The following is a 14,489-nucleotide window of genomic DNA, read 5'->3' as shown; positions in this document are numbered from 1 at the left end:
AGCTGCATTGAAGAAGTGAAGCACACCATCAAGCAAAGGCTGTGAAGTGAAGAGGAAGCAGAACATGAGAGAGAGGGAGAGAGAGAGAGTGGGAACCCTCCTCTCCCTCCTTTCCCAATGTCTTGTGTCTTTTCTCTCTGTCTGTCTCTCTTCATACTTTGACGAGAGAAAGGACCTCTGTGTCTCTGGTCTGGGTATCCCAACCGCTCTATGGACCTACCTTTAATTCCCACCCCCACCCCCCATCCCTTTTACCCTGTCTATGTAGCGCTGTCCCTCTGCTCCTCCTTTCTCCTCCCTCCTCCTTCTCCTGCTGCTTTCTGGCGATAGTACCTGATTGCCTGTCTTGTCTGAGCATCCATGTTAAACCCACATCAGGTGGATTTAAAGGATTAATCCTCAGTGCACAAGAGGAAATGGTGACTCTGGGTGTGGGGGGGTGGGGTGGGGGGTATGGGTCAGGGGCCACATGTTAGACTCTGTGGTTAAAAAACGGACATCTCAATTGCAGCCTGATCTTAGTTAAAGCTCCCTCGAAAGCAAACCTAACATCCTCCACCTCTCTCTCTACCTCCTCATCCTCCGCCTGCTCACAAGTCCCAAACAAAAAAGGCAAGCGACTCGTCGAAAACCACAAACCTGCCAACGTAATGATCTCCATGCCTCATCCCCATCCATCAGCCCCTTTTCTCGCTCCATTCACCTTTTAATAGAGAGGCAGGGACTTGCACCACTCACCCTTCTTCCTACTGCATGTGTCCACTCACATGTGCCACAATGTCTGCCACTGACTCTTTCACTAATCATTCTGTCCGTCCGTCTGTCTGTTTGTCTGCCTGCCTGCTGCATGGTAGAGCCTGCACAGTTTCCTTTTTTCTTTTTCCCCTTTTTAAATTGGTAAATTGATTTGTTTTTATTGTTTTTAGTAACCCTGGTCCTGTTTCCTTCCAGTGCATTGGTTTCTCATTCTCCTCTTAGCTGTAGTAGTGTAGAGTGGTTTAACTCCTCCTCCCCCCTCCCCCCTCCCCCTCCGGTTCAGGTCTGGCTCTCTAAAACACTCCCCTCTCTGTGGGCCTCCGACCATTGCTAGCCCCATAGACTCTTCAGGAGCGAGTGGCAGGGACTCCTCTCTTCCCACCCCTTCTCAACCTGTCTTACACATTTAGCCCATACACACACACACACACACACACACACACACACACACACACACACACACACACACACACACACACAAACACACACACACACTCTGACAGATTTTTTCACACACTTAAGAAAGCAGACACTCAAAAGCACGCAGACTGGTATGCACAAGCTCTCGATTCAACAATCGCACACACATACATTCACACAGCCACATTTCACCCGTTAGCTGAGCACCAGAAAGCCTCCATTCATCGCTGAGTGTACTTCAGAGAGTCCTCCACTTTGTCCATCAAGCGCCTCAGAGGAGAGAGAGAAAACACTAGTGGGCCAGGGCCGGGGAATGGAAGGGACATTAATTACCCCCATATCCACATCCCCAACCCCCCCCACCACCACCCACAGGACTGTGTGTATACATCAAAGCCCAGCCCTATAGCGGCAAGTGGCGTCCATTCCCAGAGAGATGCTCATTCAGGCCCTGATGACTCAGGCCCAATGAAAGGCCGCCTCCCTCCCCGCCATCGTTAAAACCCACCCTCCCCAACACCGCACAACATGCATGCCATCTTAACAGTGATTGCACCCACTTCTACAAGCATCGCCGCGGCCACATTCCTCCCTCTCCTCAACCTCCACCCCCCCACCCAGCTCCGCTGCCCAGCTTTGGGAATGTGGTTTTTCCAGCGTTGACTGTTAACGCCAGGTGTGATGTGTTCCATAGACAAACAGGCAACCAGCGCTGCCCCCAGACTTCCTCCTCCTGCTTTTTATATTCCTCTGCATGCCCTCCCTACACTCCCCCTTCAAACCCCATTTCTCAGCGTGTGCACCCTTCTTTCCCTCATACCCTGCTCGCAGCGTGGGCCGTGATGGGACTGATTCTGTCTGTCCTCATCCTTCTCTCCCTTGCTCTCTTTCCCTACTCTGTCCACCATTCCCTCTCCATCATCTCGTCATTGCTCGGTCCTTCGAACACCTCTCCTCTGCTGTTTGACCTCTCGTACTCCTCCCCTGCACCGCCCTTCTCCTCTTTCCTCTTGTCACCGTCACCCCCTTTTCCTTTGCTTCTGTCTCTGTGCCCACGTTTAAGGCAGCTTGTCTTGGAAATGTTGGACATGTGTCCTCCCCTCCCTCTCTTTCTCGTCTTCCTCCTCCATCCTAACGCAAGGGAATCATTGCTGACAAAGTATGGCTGTTTGATATGGAAGACAGAAACTTCATCTGCGACAACGGCAACGTCAACACGAGAATTAAAATCCCTCTTAACGTCCCCCCCCCCCCACAACCCCATTCCATCCCCAAAACCTCTCACCTCTAACCAGCTTTTTCATATGTAAGCCCTGAACCTCCCTCCCCTCCCTACCTTCCTACCTACCTACCTACCTACTTACTTACCTACCTACCTTCCTACCGCTTCATTTTGTAAGCTACACACCGATACTGATCATTTCATTTATTTTGTTTTGTTTGCTCTGGGGGATTTATCATTTGTTTGGGGATTAACACTCTAACAGGGATTTTGGCGCTTCTTCATCGCTTCTTGCTTCTTGGCTTTGGTTTTTTGCTCAAACGCCAAGAGGGGCTGAAGGTCTGGTCATTTGGGCTTCTCATTAACCTGCTGCTCACTGTTTGTCCCCTTGTCACTTGTGTTTTAGAGAAAGATGAGGCTGCAATTGAGAGCTCTGAGTTCAATGCCACGTCAGTAGCTGATGTGGACAAGCGGGTGAAACGGCGGCTACTTATGGGTAACTCTTTTCTTCCTCTTTCTATGTGTTGCCATGGCGCTTGTGCTTGTATCCCCGACTCCACTCTTCTCCGTTCCTCCTCGTCCTCCTCTCTCTGTCTTTATTTTGTATCTTTTTTATTTTTTATTTTTTGTAAACCTTTGATGCCCACTGTGTCTCCCACAGTCAGTTTTGTGGCAACTGTATCTAACGTGATGAAAACGGAGTGAAAGAGGTGGCTGTTTTCCCTTTACACCGGTCCTCCCCAACTCTACCTACCAAATCCCAGGATGGCTCCAAGGTTTTCTCAATGACTAACATTTACTTTCCCAGTTGCACCTTACTCCAAATGGTTTGCGTCCCATTCCCCCTCATGTTTGATTACCCATGTTGCAAACAAAAGAGATTGTGGCCCAAACTTGCCTCACAGATCTATTTTTGCATTATACTTGGCAAAATATCCCTAAAAACCACAATCCTCAGAAGGGTCAGTAAAGGCAAGAAAAAAAACCCCAGTTCCCATGATATCCTTAGACATCCAAGTACTTTCTACTTAGTGAATCATTTGTTAGGCTTTGTTTGGAGACTGGACAAGCCTGTGACCAAATGGATTGTTGCTCCCAAAACTTTCATTCTATGAGACTTTTATCATCAGATATGTCTTTTAAAATGGCATATCGGTCTGTTCTTTAGGTGGGGTGATTGCAAGTAAAACATGGGACAAAAATAGTCAAATATTGCTTTTTCTCTGGTGGGCACATGAAATGCTCTAAAAAAAAGCCCTGGGCATCCTTGGACCACATTTTAAGAAGCACTGGTCAAACATGATCCAATCTGTTTTTAGATTGGTCTTTGGGTGTTCAGTTCCTGCTATAAATACCAAGTGATGGCTCTTGATGTAAATTAGGATATCAGACTTGATGACATGATTTGGTTTCCATGAAGGCGTATTAGGGCCATTATATTTAAACAATAATAATTATGGAGCCCGGGAAAGGGGTGATTTTCCAAGAAAAAATGAGACACATTCGTACATTTTCGAGAAAAAAACTTGAAAATGCTCTGAGGTTAAAAAGGAACTACATCGCTTTACCTTGCAAGTTTGGATCAACCTCATCACAACACAGATGCCACTGCGTGCCGTGCTTTATGCCTGCATCGGATGATCAAATTATACTTTGCAATCGGATTAAGCAATAAGGAAATACTCATGTTTTTATCCCGGAATCAACCTTTAACCACATTATCATAAGCTTCTGGACTTTAAAGAGACATTGTGTATTCAGAAGAATGCAATGGGCAGATGCACCGATATCGCTGGTTACATCTAGGGGCAATTAAAATGGGATTGTGCTACAGCAGACACAATACAGATCATCAACTTAATTGATCCTCAAGGTGTGGAGTCTCAGTCGCCGGCAGCTACAACACTAAAGGGCCACAAGGACAGCAAGCAGCGGCATCTGTGTTGTGATCAGCTTGATCCAACTTTGCAAAGTAATGGTGTGTAGTTCCTTGACAAAAAAAAACAAACAATTGTATTTTTTCTGTAAAAAATAAAGAATTTAGGATTTTTTTTTTGCAAATGTATGACTTATGATTTTACAATTTTAGAGAATCTTCAAGTTTTTTCCCTGTACATTTGTGATTTTGTGATAAGTCTTTTTCTTGGAATATTACCCCCCTCCCTCGGCTCCGTATTGTTTATATTTTTGACCTACAGTGGCCCTAATGTACCGTCGCAGGTTTCTGAGACATTGCACCCTGCAAATCAATAAATGAATGAATGTTTTTTTCCTATGATTTGATCTATCAGACTTACCCAAAATCAAATGGGTATTTCAGTTAGACTTGTGTTTTTCCCTCCCAAGCACTACTTTCGTCCTTTACTGTTTTGTCTTTAACCTTCTATTTTCTTTAAATTTTCTAACACAGAGTTACATTGGAAAGCCCTCCCGGTGTCCGGTACTCCAAACCAATGTGCTGGACAGTCTGTAGTCTATTTAAACCATGTTCTATAAACGTTTCATTTCAGCAGGTTCTGGATACAGTGACTTGGAGGAAGAGTGGGGAATTTGATTTTCCTCATCCCTATTCCAGTCCTCTGTTCTTCTCTTTCCTCCCTCAATGACCTTTTAACTGAATATTTGATTTCTCCTCACTCCTCACTAAAGTCTGCTCCACCTCCTTTCTGAGCAGCATGTCGCCTGTCCTGATGACGCTCCATTTGTAACCTGTAGTGCTCCAGGGCTGCCCTACTAAGCACCTCACTGGGATAACATGGGAAATACCTCCAAACGAGGCCTCACGTTCAAATCAAGCCCTCCACAGTATGATCAGTCACAGCAGCACCTCTGGCTAGTGATGCAGTGGGTTTAAGCCATGCTAGACTTAAACACTGGAGGACGCCATGTCATCCAGAAGCCCATCATCCACAGTCCAGCATGTCCAGCTGCATGCTCATTCAGTTTACCTCCGAAATGTGCGCGGATAGAACAACAGAACGAAGTCAGCATCAAATTAAAAACTCATTCACACATGTCAGCCAAAACTCCGCTGAAGTTAGCTTGACCACTCAACATACAGCAAGTTGGCCTGGTGATAAATGTGAAACGTATATGCAGCTTGAGTACATCCAACAGAATTTCATGAGAGCTGCACTACCCATCGCTGGTTTGATCCCCGGCTCCATCGCAGTGTCCTCGGGCAAGACACTGAACCCTAAATTGCTTGCATGGTCGCCTGCTGCCATTGCGACCCGTTCTCACTCCCAACTCGTAAAATACTCTGTACGCTTGGTCAGTGGCTCTCAGCGTCTGATACCGATGCAAAAATCACCCTTTATGTATGGAACGCATAGCAGCGGCGCGACCGCGGCGCTGTAAGATGACATGGTATTAAGAGCGGCAATGGTAGCGAGTAGCATGAAAGACCAAAAATTCGAAAGGAAGTTGGTTGGGGTGGTGGACGGATCAAACAACACAGTACTTTCACCCAGGAGACCGGGGGTTCATGTCCCGTTCTTGTCCCGCGTGTCACTGAAACGTACATTTTGTAAACCCCACCCACCATCTTTTCTTAAACCTAACTGTTCTTTTGCCGTATGGGCATTTAAACGTGCGTCCCGACCATGCACGTCTAAATATGCCGCTAAAGGAGACTTTTTGCATCAATAACAAACACCAAAGGCACCTGAAATAATTAAACGTTCAGTGTTTGAGTCCGGACATGCCTCCATCATTCCAATGTGCGTGAACCAACACACGTGCACGCGCGTGGTTGCTGAGAGCACAAAGAGGCCATCCCGGTGCTGCACTGGCACAGCCTGAGCACCAGAGTGTTAGATTTGACACTGCAATCAGTTTGTCTGCTTCCTCTGACGCAGCGTTCCTGCCTCTGCCCCCGCCGCCCTCACACGGTGCAGACCAAGACAAATGGACGTGCAGCAGATGAGGCGCTAATGAAAAGACACTGCTGAGGCGAGGACAGGCTGGAGAAAGCGAGGGAGCCAGACGGAAGGAAAAAAGAGGGCAGAGGAGAGGAGGGAGCGTGGGCGACTCATTGAAAAGTCATTCCAAAACATGTCGGGATGTTGACATTGAAGGAAAATCAGGAGCCAGGTGCTGGACACATGTGAGCAAAGTGTCAAAAGAGAGACTCAGTGGTGCTACAGTGGCCCTGGATTCCAAATAAACCATCACCTCAGGACAGACTGCTGAGGTGTGTGTATGTGTGTCTACACGGTAGGTGTATCCACATAGCGTGATTACAGGCCAGAGCTGTGCTGACTGACGGCTGATTTAGGTGCCCATCACGGGGCAAAAGGGGATCTTGTTGAGCGCTGACAGGTGATCGTGCCCCTCTCACCTTTCTCCAACAGTGCAGCAGTTGCTGTTACTTGGCATGTTGCTGTAGTATACACAGTGCACATGGTTTTCTCTCTCGTGCTCTCCAGCTTTAATCAATAGAACATGTGTCCTCCTCCCACGGAAAGAGCGGTCAGCGTTTCCATGCGAGGACTGTGACGGGCATGTGTATACTAACTGTCTTCCCTCTCATTCCTCTGCTCCTCGCTGACATATTGTAATCCCCACAGATGAAGTTGCCGCCCTTGTTCAGTCTGCAAGAGGAGATTTGTGTTCAGTTGCTTTCATTTTTGCCAGCCTCCCTCACCTTAAATGTTGCCAATTACGTCCTTTCTTATTGATTTCATCTACAGTATAGTCCGAGGCCCAATGAATGGCCTTTTATTGTCTAAGTAGGCCTAAATAAAATGAAAAGGAATCATTCAAGAAATTATAAATGTGAGTGATGTTCAGGTTCCTCACTGATCTGAATACATAAATGAGCCACAAAGTTGCTAACCAACCTGTGTAATCCAGGTGATAACAGTTTACTTATGACCTCTTTCATAGTCATATGTTCAAGAAAAAATAAGTGAAAGTGAATAAAGTTAGTTGTCAAAGTCAATTGCCCAGAATGGACAGTGGGCATTTTTAAATAAATACTTAACGAAATAGCTCAACCTTTTTTTGAAAATACGCTGCTTTCTTGCTGAGAATGTCGATACCTCTCACATATCTGTACTGTAAATATGAAGCTACAGCCAGGAGGCACCTAGCTTGGCTTAGCATCAAGACTGGAAACAGCTAGCCTGGTCCGAAGGTAGCGAAGTCAGCCTACCGCACAAAAAACAAAGTGTAATAATGACAGGTTGTAGCTTTACAGAAGATTTCGTGGCCGGGTACAGTGACTTCATGGAGTCTTAGTATTTAATGAGGTTGCTGGTCAATCAACGCAGATCAAAAAATTGTGTTAATTTTGTGAAGAGAGATGCTGGTATTTTGCAAAAATGTTGAACAATTCCTTTAATCTTTGCCAAAATTGATTCTAGACATCTCTTCTGTAGCAAAAATCCAATATGTCAATGTTTATGTTGAATAAAAGGGGACCAAAAACCATGAGACCACTCGGTACGTTTTATTGCTGTTTACTGGCACATAATCAGCATTATCACATAGTGAACAGTCTCGGCTGGAAATCCACCAACTTTTGCAAATGTGGTGACATCAAATTTGGGAGAAATTTGGATTTGATTCCGTCCTTTAAGAAAAATGTAATTTTAGGTAAAAAATTGGTCAGGAAAAAGAATGATTAAACATTAAACAAACAGGGCAAAACTATGTGATCAGAATCCATCATTGGTGATTCCAGTCCTCATGAGAGAGAAATAACATGCAGAAATATGCACACACACACACACACACACACACACACACACACACACACACACACACACGCACACACACACACACACACAGGATAGGATAGAAATATGCAGGGTGAGATGGAGGGTGTTGAGGCTTGGAGAGGGGGCTGAAGGGGGTTATGAGGGGCTTGTCCGACACATCAATCAGGCCCGGTGGTGCGTCTGTGTTCCCATGCTCAGTCTGGCCCTGGGGCTGGGCTGGGCGTGGCCTGGAGAGCGAGGGGCTCTGAGCTGGACTGCTCACCCTCACCTAATGATAGGGCCAACTGTACTCTGTATAAATCACTCTGACCCATAAACACCACCTCCACACACATCAAGTCTACTCACATGCACATTTACACTCACACAAAAAGTCTTACTGACTGTGTACACCTGTGCAGGCATGTATACCTACCCCTTAAGTTATTAGTTAACTTAACAATACACATTCTCACACACACTTGACAGAGTCCCGAGCTGGGGAGGGGAGAGGGGACAGGGTCTGTTGTCGTAACCTACAGGGCCCATCAGACAGGCTGCCTGGATGATGGAGTGTCTCTCCTCCCAGCCTTTCCCTCCTCGTTGCTGTTTTTCTACAACGCAACATCTATGAAACCACCTGCCTCATTCTTAAAAAAACGTCTCCATTTAAGACCGAGTTTGGAGTTTGAAGTTTGATATCTGGCACCAGAACTTGTCCAGAGAGAACTAGACTTGAAAAGGATTGCAAATGATGAACACAGAGCTTTGGATAAACACAGCGAGGAACAAATGCCGGCTAGGAAGCAGAGATTAAAAGAAGCCGTGAGATTGATGTTGTTTGGAGCTGCATGAAGAAACACAAACAAATCTACAAATACCTCCCTGTGTCTTGATAGAAAGCATCGGCCATCTTGGCTCAGATGTGTCTGTGACTCTGCATTCTGAAAGGCCATTATGCTAATGCACTGACCTCTAGACGGGATGTGTTTGCCAGCCTGAAAAGGCTTTTCCTATTTCCCTCTTTACTTCTCAGGCACACAATCTGCTGGCATTTTAATTAAATGGGGAAAAGCTGCCAAAATGGAGGGAACATCCTCGATTTACATGTTGCTGTTGTCCAGGAAAAGCCTTTGAATTCCAAATGTCAACTTTTGAAGGAACTAAGGAACATTGATGTGAAGATGCTAGTTTTTACATTTAACCATTTGGGTTTCAAAGTTGGGGGGTTATACTCCCAAGAACTACAGACATGTCTAAACTCCCAGCTCATGCACTCTTTTCGCACAGCAGCAATATGTAGGACTTTCTCTGAGTTACTGAAGTCATACCCACCAAAAGCCCAACAGTTACTAACTGAAACTGCCTTATTAGGTGTAGTTTTATTAAATCCCTTTCAACAAACATCAGTCAACGTCAAATTTCAGCCTCCTCAGCACTTCTCGAGGCCCATTGGGAAAGTGTGTGCTGAGCTTTGCTAAAGCAACAGTGGCTGGGCAGGTGAGCTAGAGTTACCATGAGCTCGTGTTTGTTTTGGGATCAGCTCAGGCAATATTCACAAGTCCCAGCAAACCTTTCTTTATCTGCGCCACGTACACGAACATTTTTCATTTGTCAGATATATATAAGCCAGTTCTGCCGAGTGCGTTCTAGACTTACGGCACTAACTTTATTTTGCTGTCTACCTACATTAACCCTACCTTTTTTTTTAATTTGTGTTAACTGATTTCTTGTCCTGTTGGAAACAGGACCAACCTTTGGGCCAAAGACTTCTTCAACCTCCTTTATCAGAACATGTGTTTTTGTCAATGATACACAGATGATTGTGGCTTTCTGTGTGTGAACACTGTACTTGTCTCTGTATAAAGATGTCTCTCATAAAAACTGGAGTGTTTTGATTGAAATTGCGTAATTTCTTCATCTATTGTGTGTTGACAAAGCTACATGATAAAAACGCCAGAATACATGATATCCTAATGTGCTGCTGTTTGTGTATTTGTAAAACTGCATGAAGCTTTGTCTCAACCCACATCACCGTCAGTGTCTCTTGTTTCTTTTTTCATGTTGTTTCAGAAGCAGGGGACACACGTTAACACCCCCTTCTTCTCTTTCTCCATCTCTGTCCCGCCATCCGCAGAGACCTGTGCCGTCAACAACGGCGGCTGCGACAGGACATGTAAAGACACGGCCACCGGGGTGCGCTGCAGCTGCCCCGTGGGATTCACTCTGCAGCCTGATGGCAAAACCTGCAAAGGTCAGTGTACTACTACTACTACTACTTTAACGATCTAAAGGCCCAAACACACAGAGCCGATAATTGGCTGTTGGACAGTCTGGCGAGGTCAGTGACTCGAGTCTGTTCGGTGTGTTCCGTGCCGTTTAGGGAGACTGATCAGCCCAACTGCCTTTTCTGCCGACGTTTGGCCGTCGGCTCTGTGTGTCCGGGCCTTAAGTGCACGGCGTGAAGCGCCTGGTGCAGGTGCGTTTAGGGCGTGTACGGATCCACTTTTGCTAGTTTGACGGCGGAAAAAAGGGTCCGGGCGCATGATTCAAAAGGGTTGTACTTAGTGACTTCATTAATCATAGGTGTGTTTTGGGCGTAACATGCAATCAACCAGTCAGAGATCATCTCCCATTCCCTTTAAAAGCCAGGCGCGTTTGGACCTTGGAGCATTGCTATTATGATGGAGGATTTGCTAAACAGGAAGGAAAGATTTTCAGGAGAAGAAACTGATCTGTGAAAGCGCGCAAGCAGATCATATCATAACACTATTTCACATTGTAATATTTTTAATCTTTTGCATGTGTGTGTGCTGCTGTGCGTCCCTGTGTGTGTAACAAGCATAGTGTGCGCACGCTGTGCACGAGCCTAGGAGCATTTTAGTAATTTGCTGTTAAAATAACAATGAAATGCTGCGTTATTGACTTTAGACCAGGTTTTTGTTGGCCAATGGCGCGATCACTTCCCGCTGCCTCAAGATAGCAATACGCCCAGAATGCACCTGAACACACCTCCCGCAGGTGCATTTGCTATTTAAACGACGTGGGCGCTGGACGGGACATTAACATTGACAACTGCGTCAGTCTTAAAGACAAAGACAAAGACACTTGCTAGGGCCCTAGATCTGTCCAATCTGAGTTTTCTGTTGAACGACTAAAACAACTTTTGAACGTACACGTTCCACCAAAATAAGTTCCTTGCCGAGGCTATTTTTAAGAGGCACCATTGCTCCGTCAGGCGCTTAGTGCCGCCCAAGACGATTGTGATTGGTTTAAAAAAAATGCCAATAAACCAGAGCATGTTTTTCTCCCATCCCGGAATGCTGTGTGGACTAGCCAGACCCTCCTCCGCAGCGCTGTGGTGAGAGGTCTGGCAACGCGAGACTAGTACATACGTGAAAGTGTGGGGACATTACACGTGTGTGAGGCCTGCAAACCTGCTGTGTGTGGGCGATGGTGCACAGCTGCCGGTCACTGAGCCCTCTGTGTATGCAGGTCCACCTGAGCCTGCTATGACTGGTATCTGAGTGATCCAGAGCCAAAACACGACCCCCGCCATCCGCTTCACTTCCAACTGCACGGAGCTCTGGTCGCGGTCATTGCCACTGTTTGTTGTTGATTAAGCCTCGGAGTCGCTTCCGGCAGCCGGCTGGTGACGTCAATGACAGTGGTCCGAGGAGAAGGCTGCCGCAGCGTGGGCCTAAACATCCCAAACATATTATTGTAGCGCTTTGGCTTTCCTCTAAACAAACAGTCTGGATGAACGAGGCTGACCTGTGGGTTCAAACACTGGTCTTCTCCTCAGGGGGCTGGACAAAGCAGCAGTGAGAGGGCTGTGGGTAGAGTTTGGTCACGTGTTTAAGGATACATGGTACATTTTAAAGGATACGTTCAGATTTTTCAAGTTTGTTTTAAAACTATACTGACATGCCCATACGTACAACGAAAGAGTTGATGGTTGCTGTTATTGTTCCACTGTTCATGAAAAGATCTCTATTGGACGTGATTCCACTGTGAGAAATGGAGGGCAAAGTCAACAATCCTTGTTCCCTGCAGACATGCAAGTTAATACGTAGTCTGAATTGAACAATGTTAGTACAATATTTGCTCTTATTTCCTCAGCAAGGAAACACTGTTCGGTTGTTCAAGAGGCTATCTCATATTAAAACGACAGAATGATACCCACTTGATTTGATTAACTCGCATTGCCAGGCCTATCTTCACAGCGCTATGGAGTAAGGTCTGGCTCCTCCACACATACATTCTGGGATAGGAGAAACAAACACTCTGGGCAAGTTTGCATTTCTTTAAACCAATCACAATCGTCTCGGGCGGCGCTAAGCTCTGGACGCAGAGACGTGGCTCTGCAAAATAGTCTCGGGAAGGAACTTGTTTTGGTGGAACATTTGCACCCTGCTAAAGAAAACTCCACATACAATATCAAATGGAGTTAACTGTTGACACAATACAGACGTCATTTGCTCTTACCAGTGTATTGCCATGTGTACTTTGTCCACAACACTCGCACCAATCGGTCCCCAAAACATCCCAGTTATATTGTAAATGCCGCAAACATATTCCTTGTAAATCTTTACAATCACTCCCCAAAAGAAGCAAGCAGGCCTGCCTTGTTGCACGATCCAAATGTTCTTCAAAACATGCCATTTTCAGCGTGTAGCTTGCTAGCTCGTAGTTTGTTTGAGAACGGCAACAGACAGAGAGTGGAAGGTGAGGGACATCCGGCGCCGGATGTCAGGCAATTATCCTGGAAATGTACTTCCGTTGAGCCAGACTAACTTCAGATAAACTTTTCACTGTGGATTTTATCCCCCGTCACTTTCGTTGGAAGAGCACCTGATCTCTTAATGGTAGCATTAACAGGAGCAATGATTACAGCAAGCCAAATCTATTTCAGTGATCATGTGGACATCTGGCCATTGTTTTAAGAGAGACTTGAGCATTTCTGTGTTCATATGGTTACACATCAGTGTTTACTGGGTGGTGTGAAAAGTTCTTTAGTGGGGTGTACAGTGGATATTGTCTGAGTCATGTTTCTTGAATAAAATGACCTGCAGTTACTGTGAGAAGGATAATATAACTGCGTGGTGGTTGATGGTTGGACATGTGTGGTGGTTGATGGTTGGACCTCTTCCTCTCTGTATGGATGGCGAGATGGGGAGTGGTCAATGACAGACATGGTCAAGGAGATAGTAGTCTATATCGACGACGTTTCATTTCTGGGATTGTTCAGGTGCCGCCAGATATTCCGCTGGATGTCCCTAATTTTCGTTAGACGTCCCTCCCTTCCTCTTTCTTTGTGTCGGAGTTTAGAACGCATTTGTGAGGACTATGGTTAACTGCTCCTCAGATCTCTGCAGGGTAAATCCAGACAGCTAGCTAGACTATCTGTCCAATCTGAGTTTTCTGTTGCACGACTAAAACTACTTTTGAACGTACACGTTCCACCAAAACAAGTTCCTTCCAGAGGCTATTTTGCAGAGGCACCGCTTAGCACCGCCCAAGACGATTGTGATTGTTTTAAAGTAATGCCAATAAACCAGAGCACGTTTTTCTCCCATCCCGGAATGCTGTGTGGACTAGCATGTCCTCCTCCGCAGCGCTGTGGAGGAGGGTCTGGCAAAGTGAGACTAAGGAAATAGTTACAGCAGCACAACTTTGTGCATGTCAGATTCAGCGCGTGATGTGAGCGTACTCTTTTAAATTGTATAATACAGTATGCGTGTGTGTTCTGGAGTGTGTGTGTTTGAGTGTCAGGCAGTTTGAGAATGTGGCATGTAGGTGTGTGAAATCCTGGAGCCGGAGCTGTCTCTGGGCTGGCAGGCAGACGACGCGTCGGCAAACTTTGAGATGTTTGAACAGTGAGGCCCACGCTGGCCACTGTCTCTCTCTCTCTCTCTCTCTCTCTCTCTCTCTCTCTCTCTCTCTCTCTCTCTCTCTTTTCCACCAATGACACACTCACACAGAGAGCACCATCCAGCTACAGACCGCCAAATGTACTCGAATAGAGGACAGGACAAATCAGTCCGTTCCTAATTTGAAGCACTTAACGCAAGAATTGCAGCATGATAATTACTATGTTAGAGAGCTCTGGCTGGCTGCATGTTTGCTTTAGATTAACATATTAACGTTTGTACCATAGACTAAGTGACTGATAGGAACAACAATCTTTGAAATTGGTCCAGTGAACGCTGTAACCAGCAGCCACAGACCGGGCTGCAATGTAACCCTCTGGGGCAAATGTGCATTGTCAATTTGGTCCACTAAAAGTGCTGATTTTGCCGCTAAAAGGCGCAGATTAATATTCTAAATGTCTAACAACATTATGGAACGGATCCCTACAGAGATAGACCTTTAAAACCTCTTTA

The 14,489-nt window shown here is 46.0% G+C and overlaps 1 protein-coding gene across 2 annotated transcripts in view; it reads left to right on the top strand.

Moving 5' to 3' along the window:
• Window positions 1-14,489, top strand: part of scube1 (signal peptide, CUB domain, EGF-like 1) — a 134,929-nt gene that overhangs the window by 81,097 nt on the left and 39,343 nt on the right. Inside the window, exons 7-8 of one of the 2 annotated variants that reach the window (XM_078281324.1) lie at window positions 2,805-2,894; window positions 10,241-10,357. In XM_078281324.1, coding sequence (XP_078137450.1) covers window positions 2,805-2,894; window positions 10,241-10,357 — 207 coding nt within the window. The remainder of the gene's footprint in view (window positions 1-2,804; window positions 2,895-10,240; window positions 10,358-14,489) is intronic. The other variant, XM_078281325.1, reaches the window with a different exon arrangement.

Source organism: Sander vitreus, chromosome 23 (assembly GCF_031162955.1).
Source record: "Sander vitreus isolate 19-12246 chromosome 23, sanVit1, whole genome shotgun sequence".
Lineage (NCBI taxonomy): Eukaryota > Metazoa > Chordata > Actinopteri > Perciformes > Percidae > Sander > Sander vitreus.
Note: the sequence above shows the minus strand (reverse complement) of the source record. Positions and strands in the feature narration are given on the sequence as shown.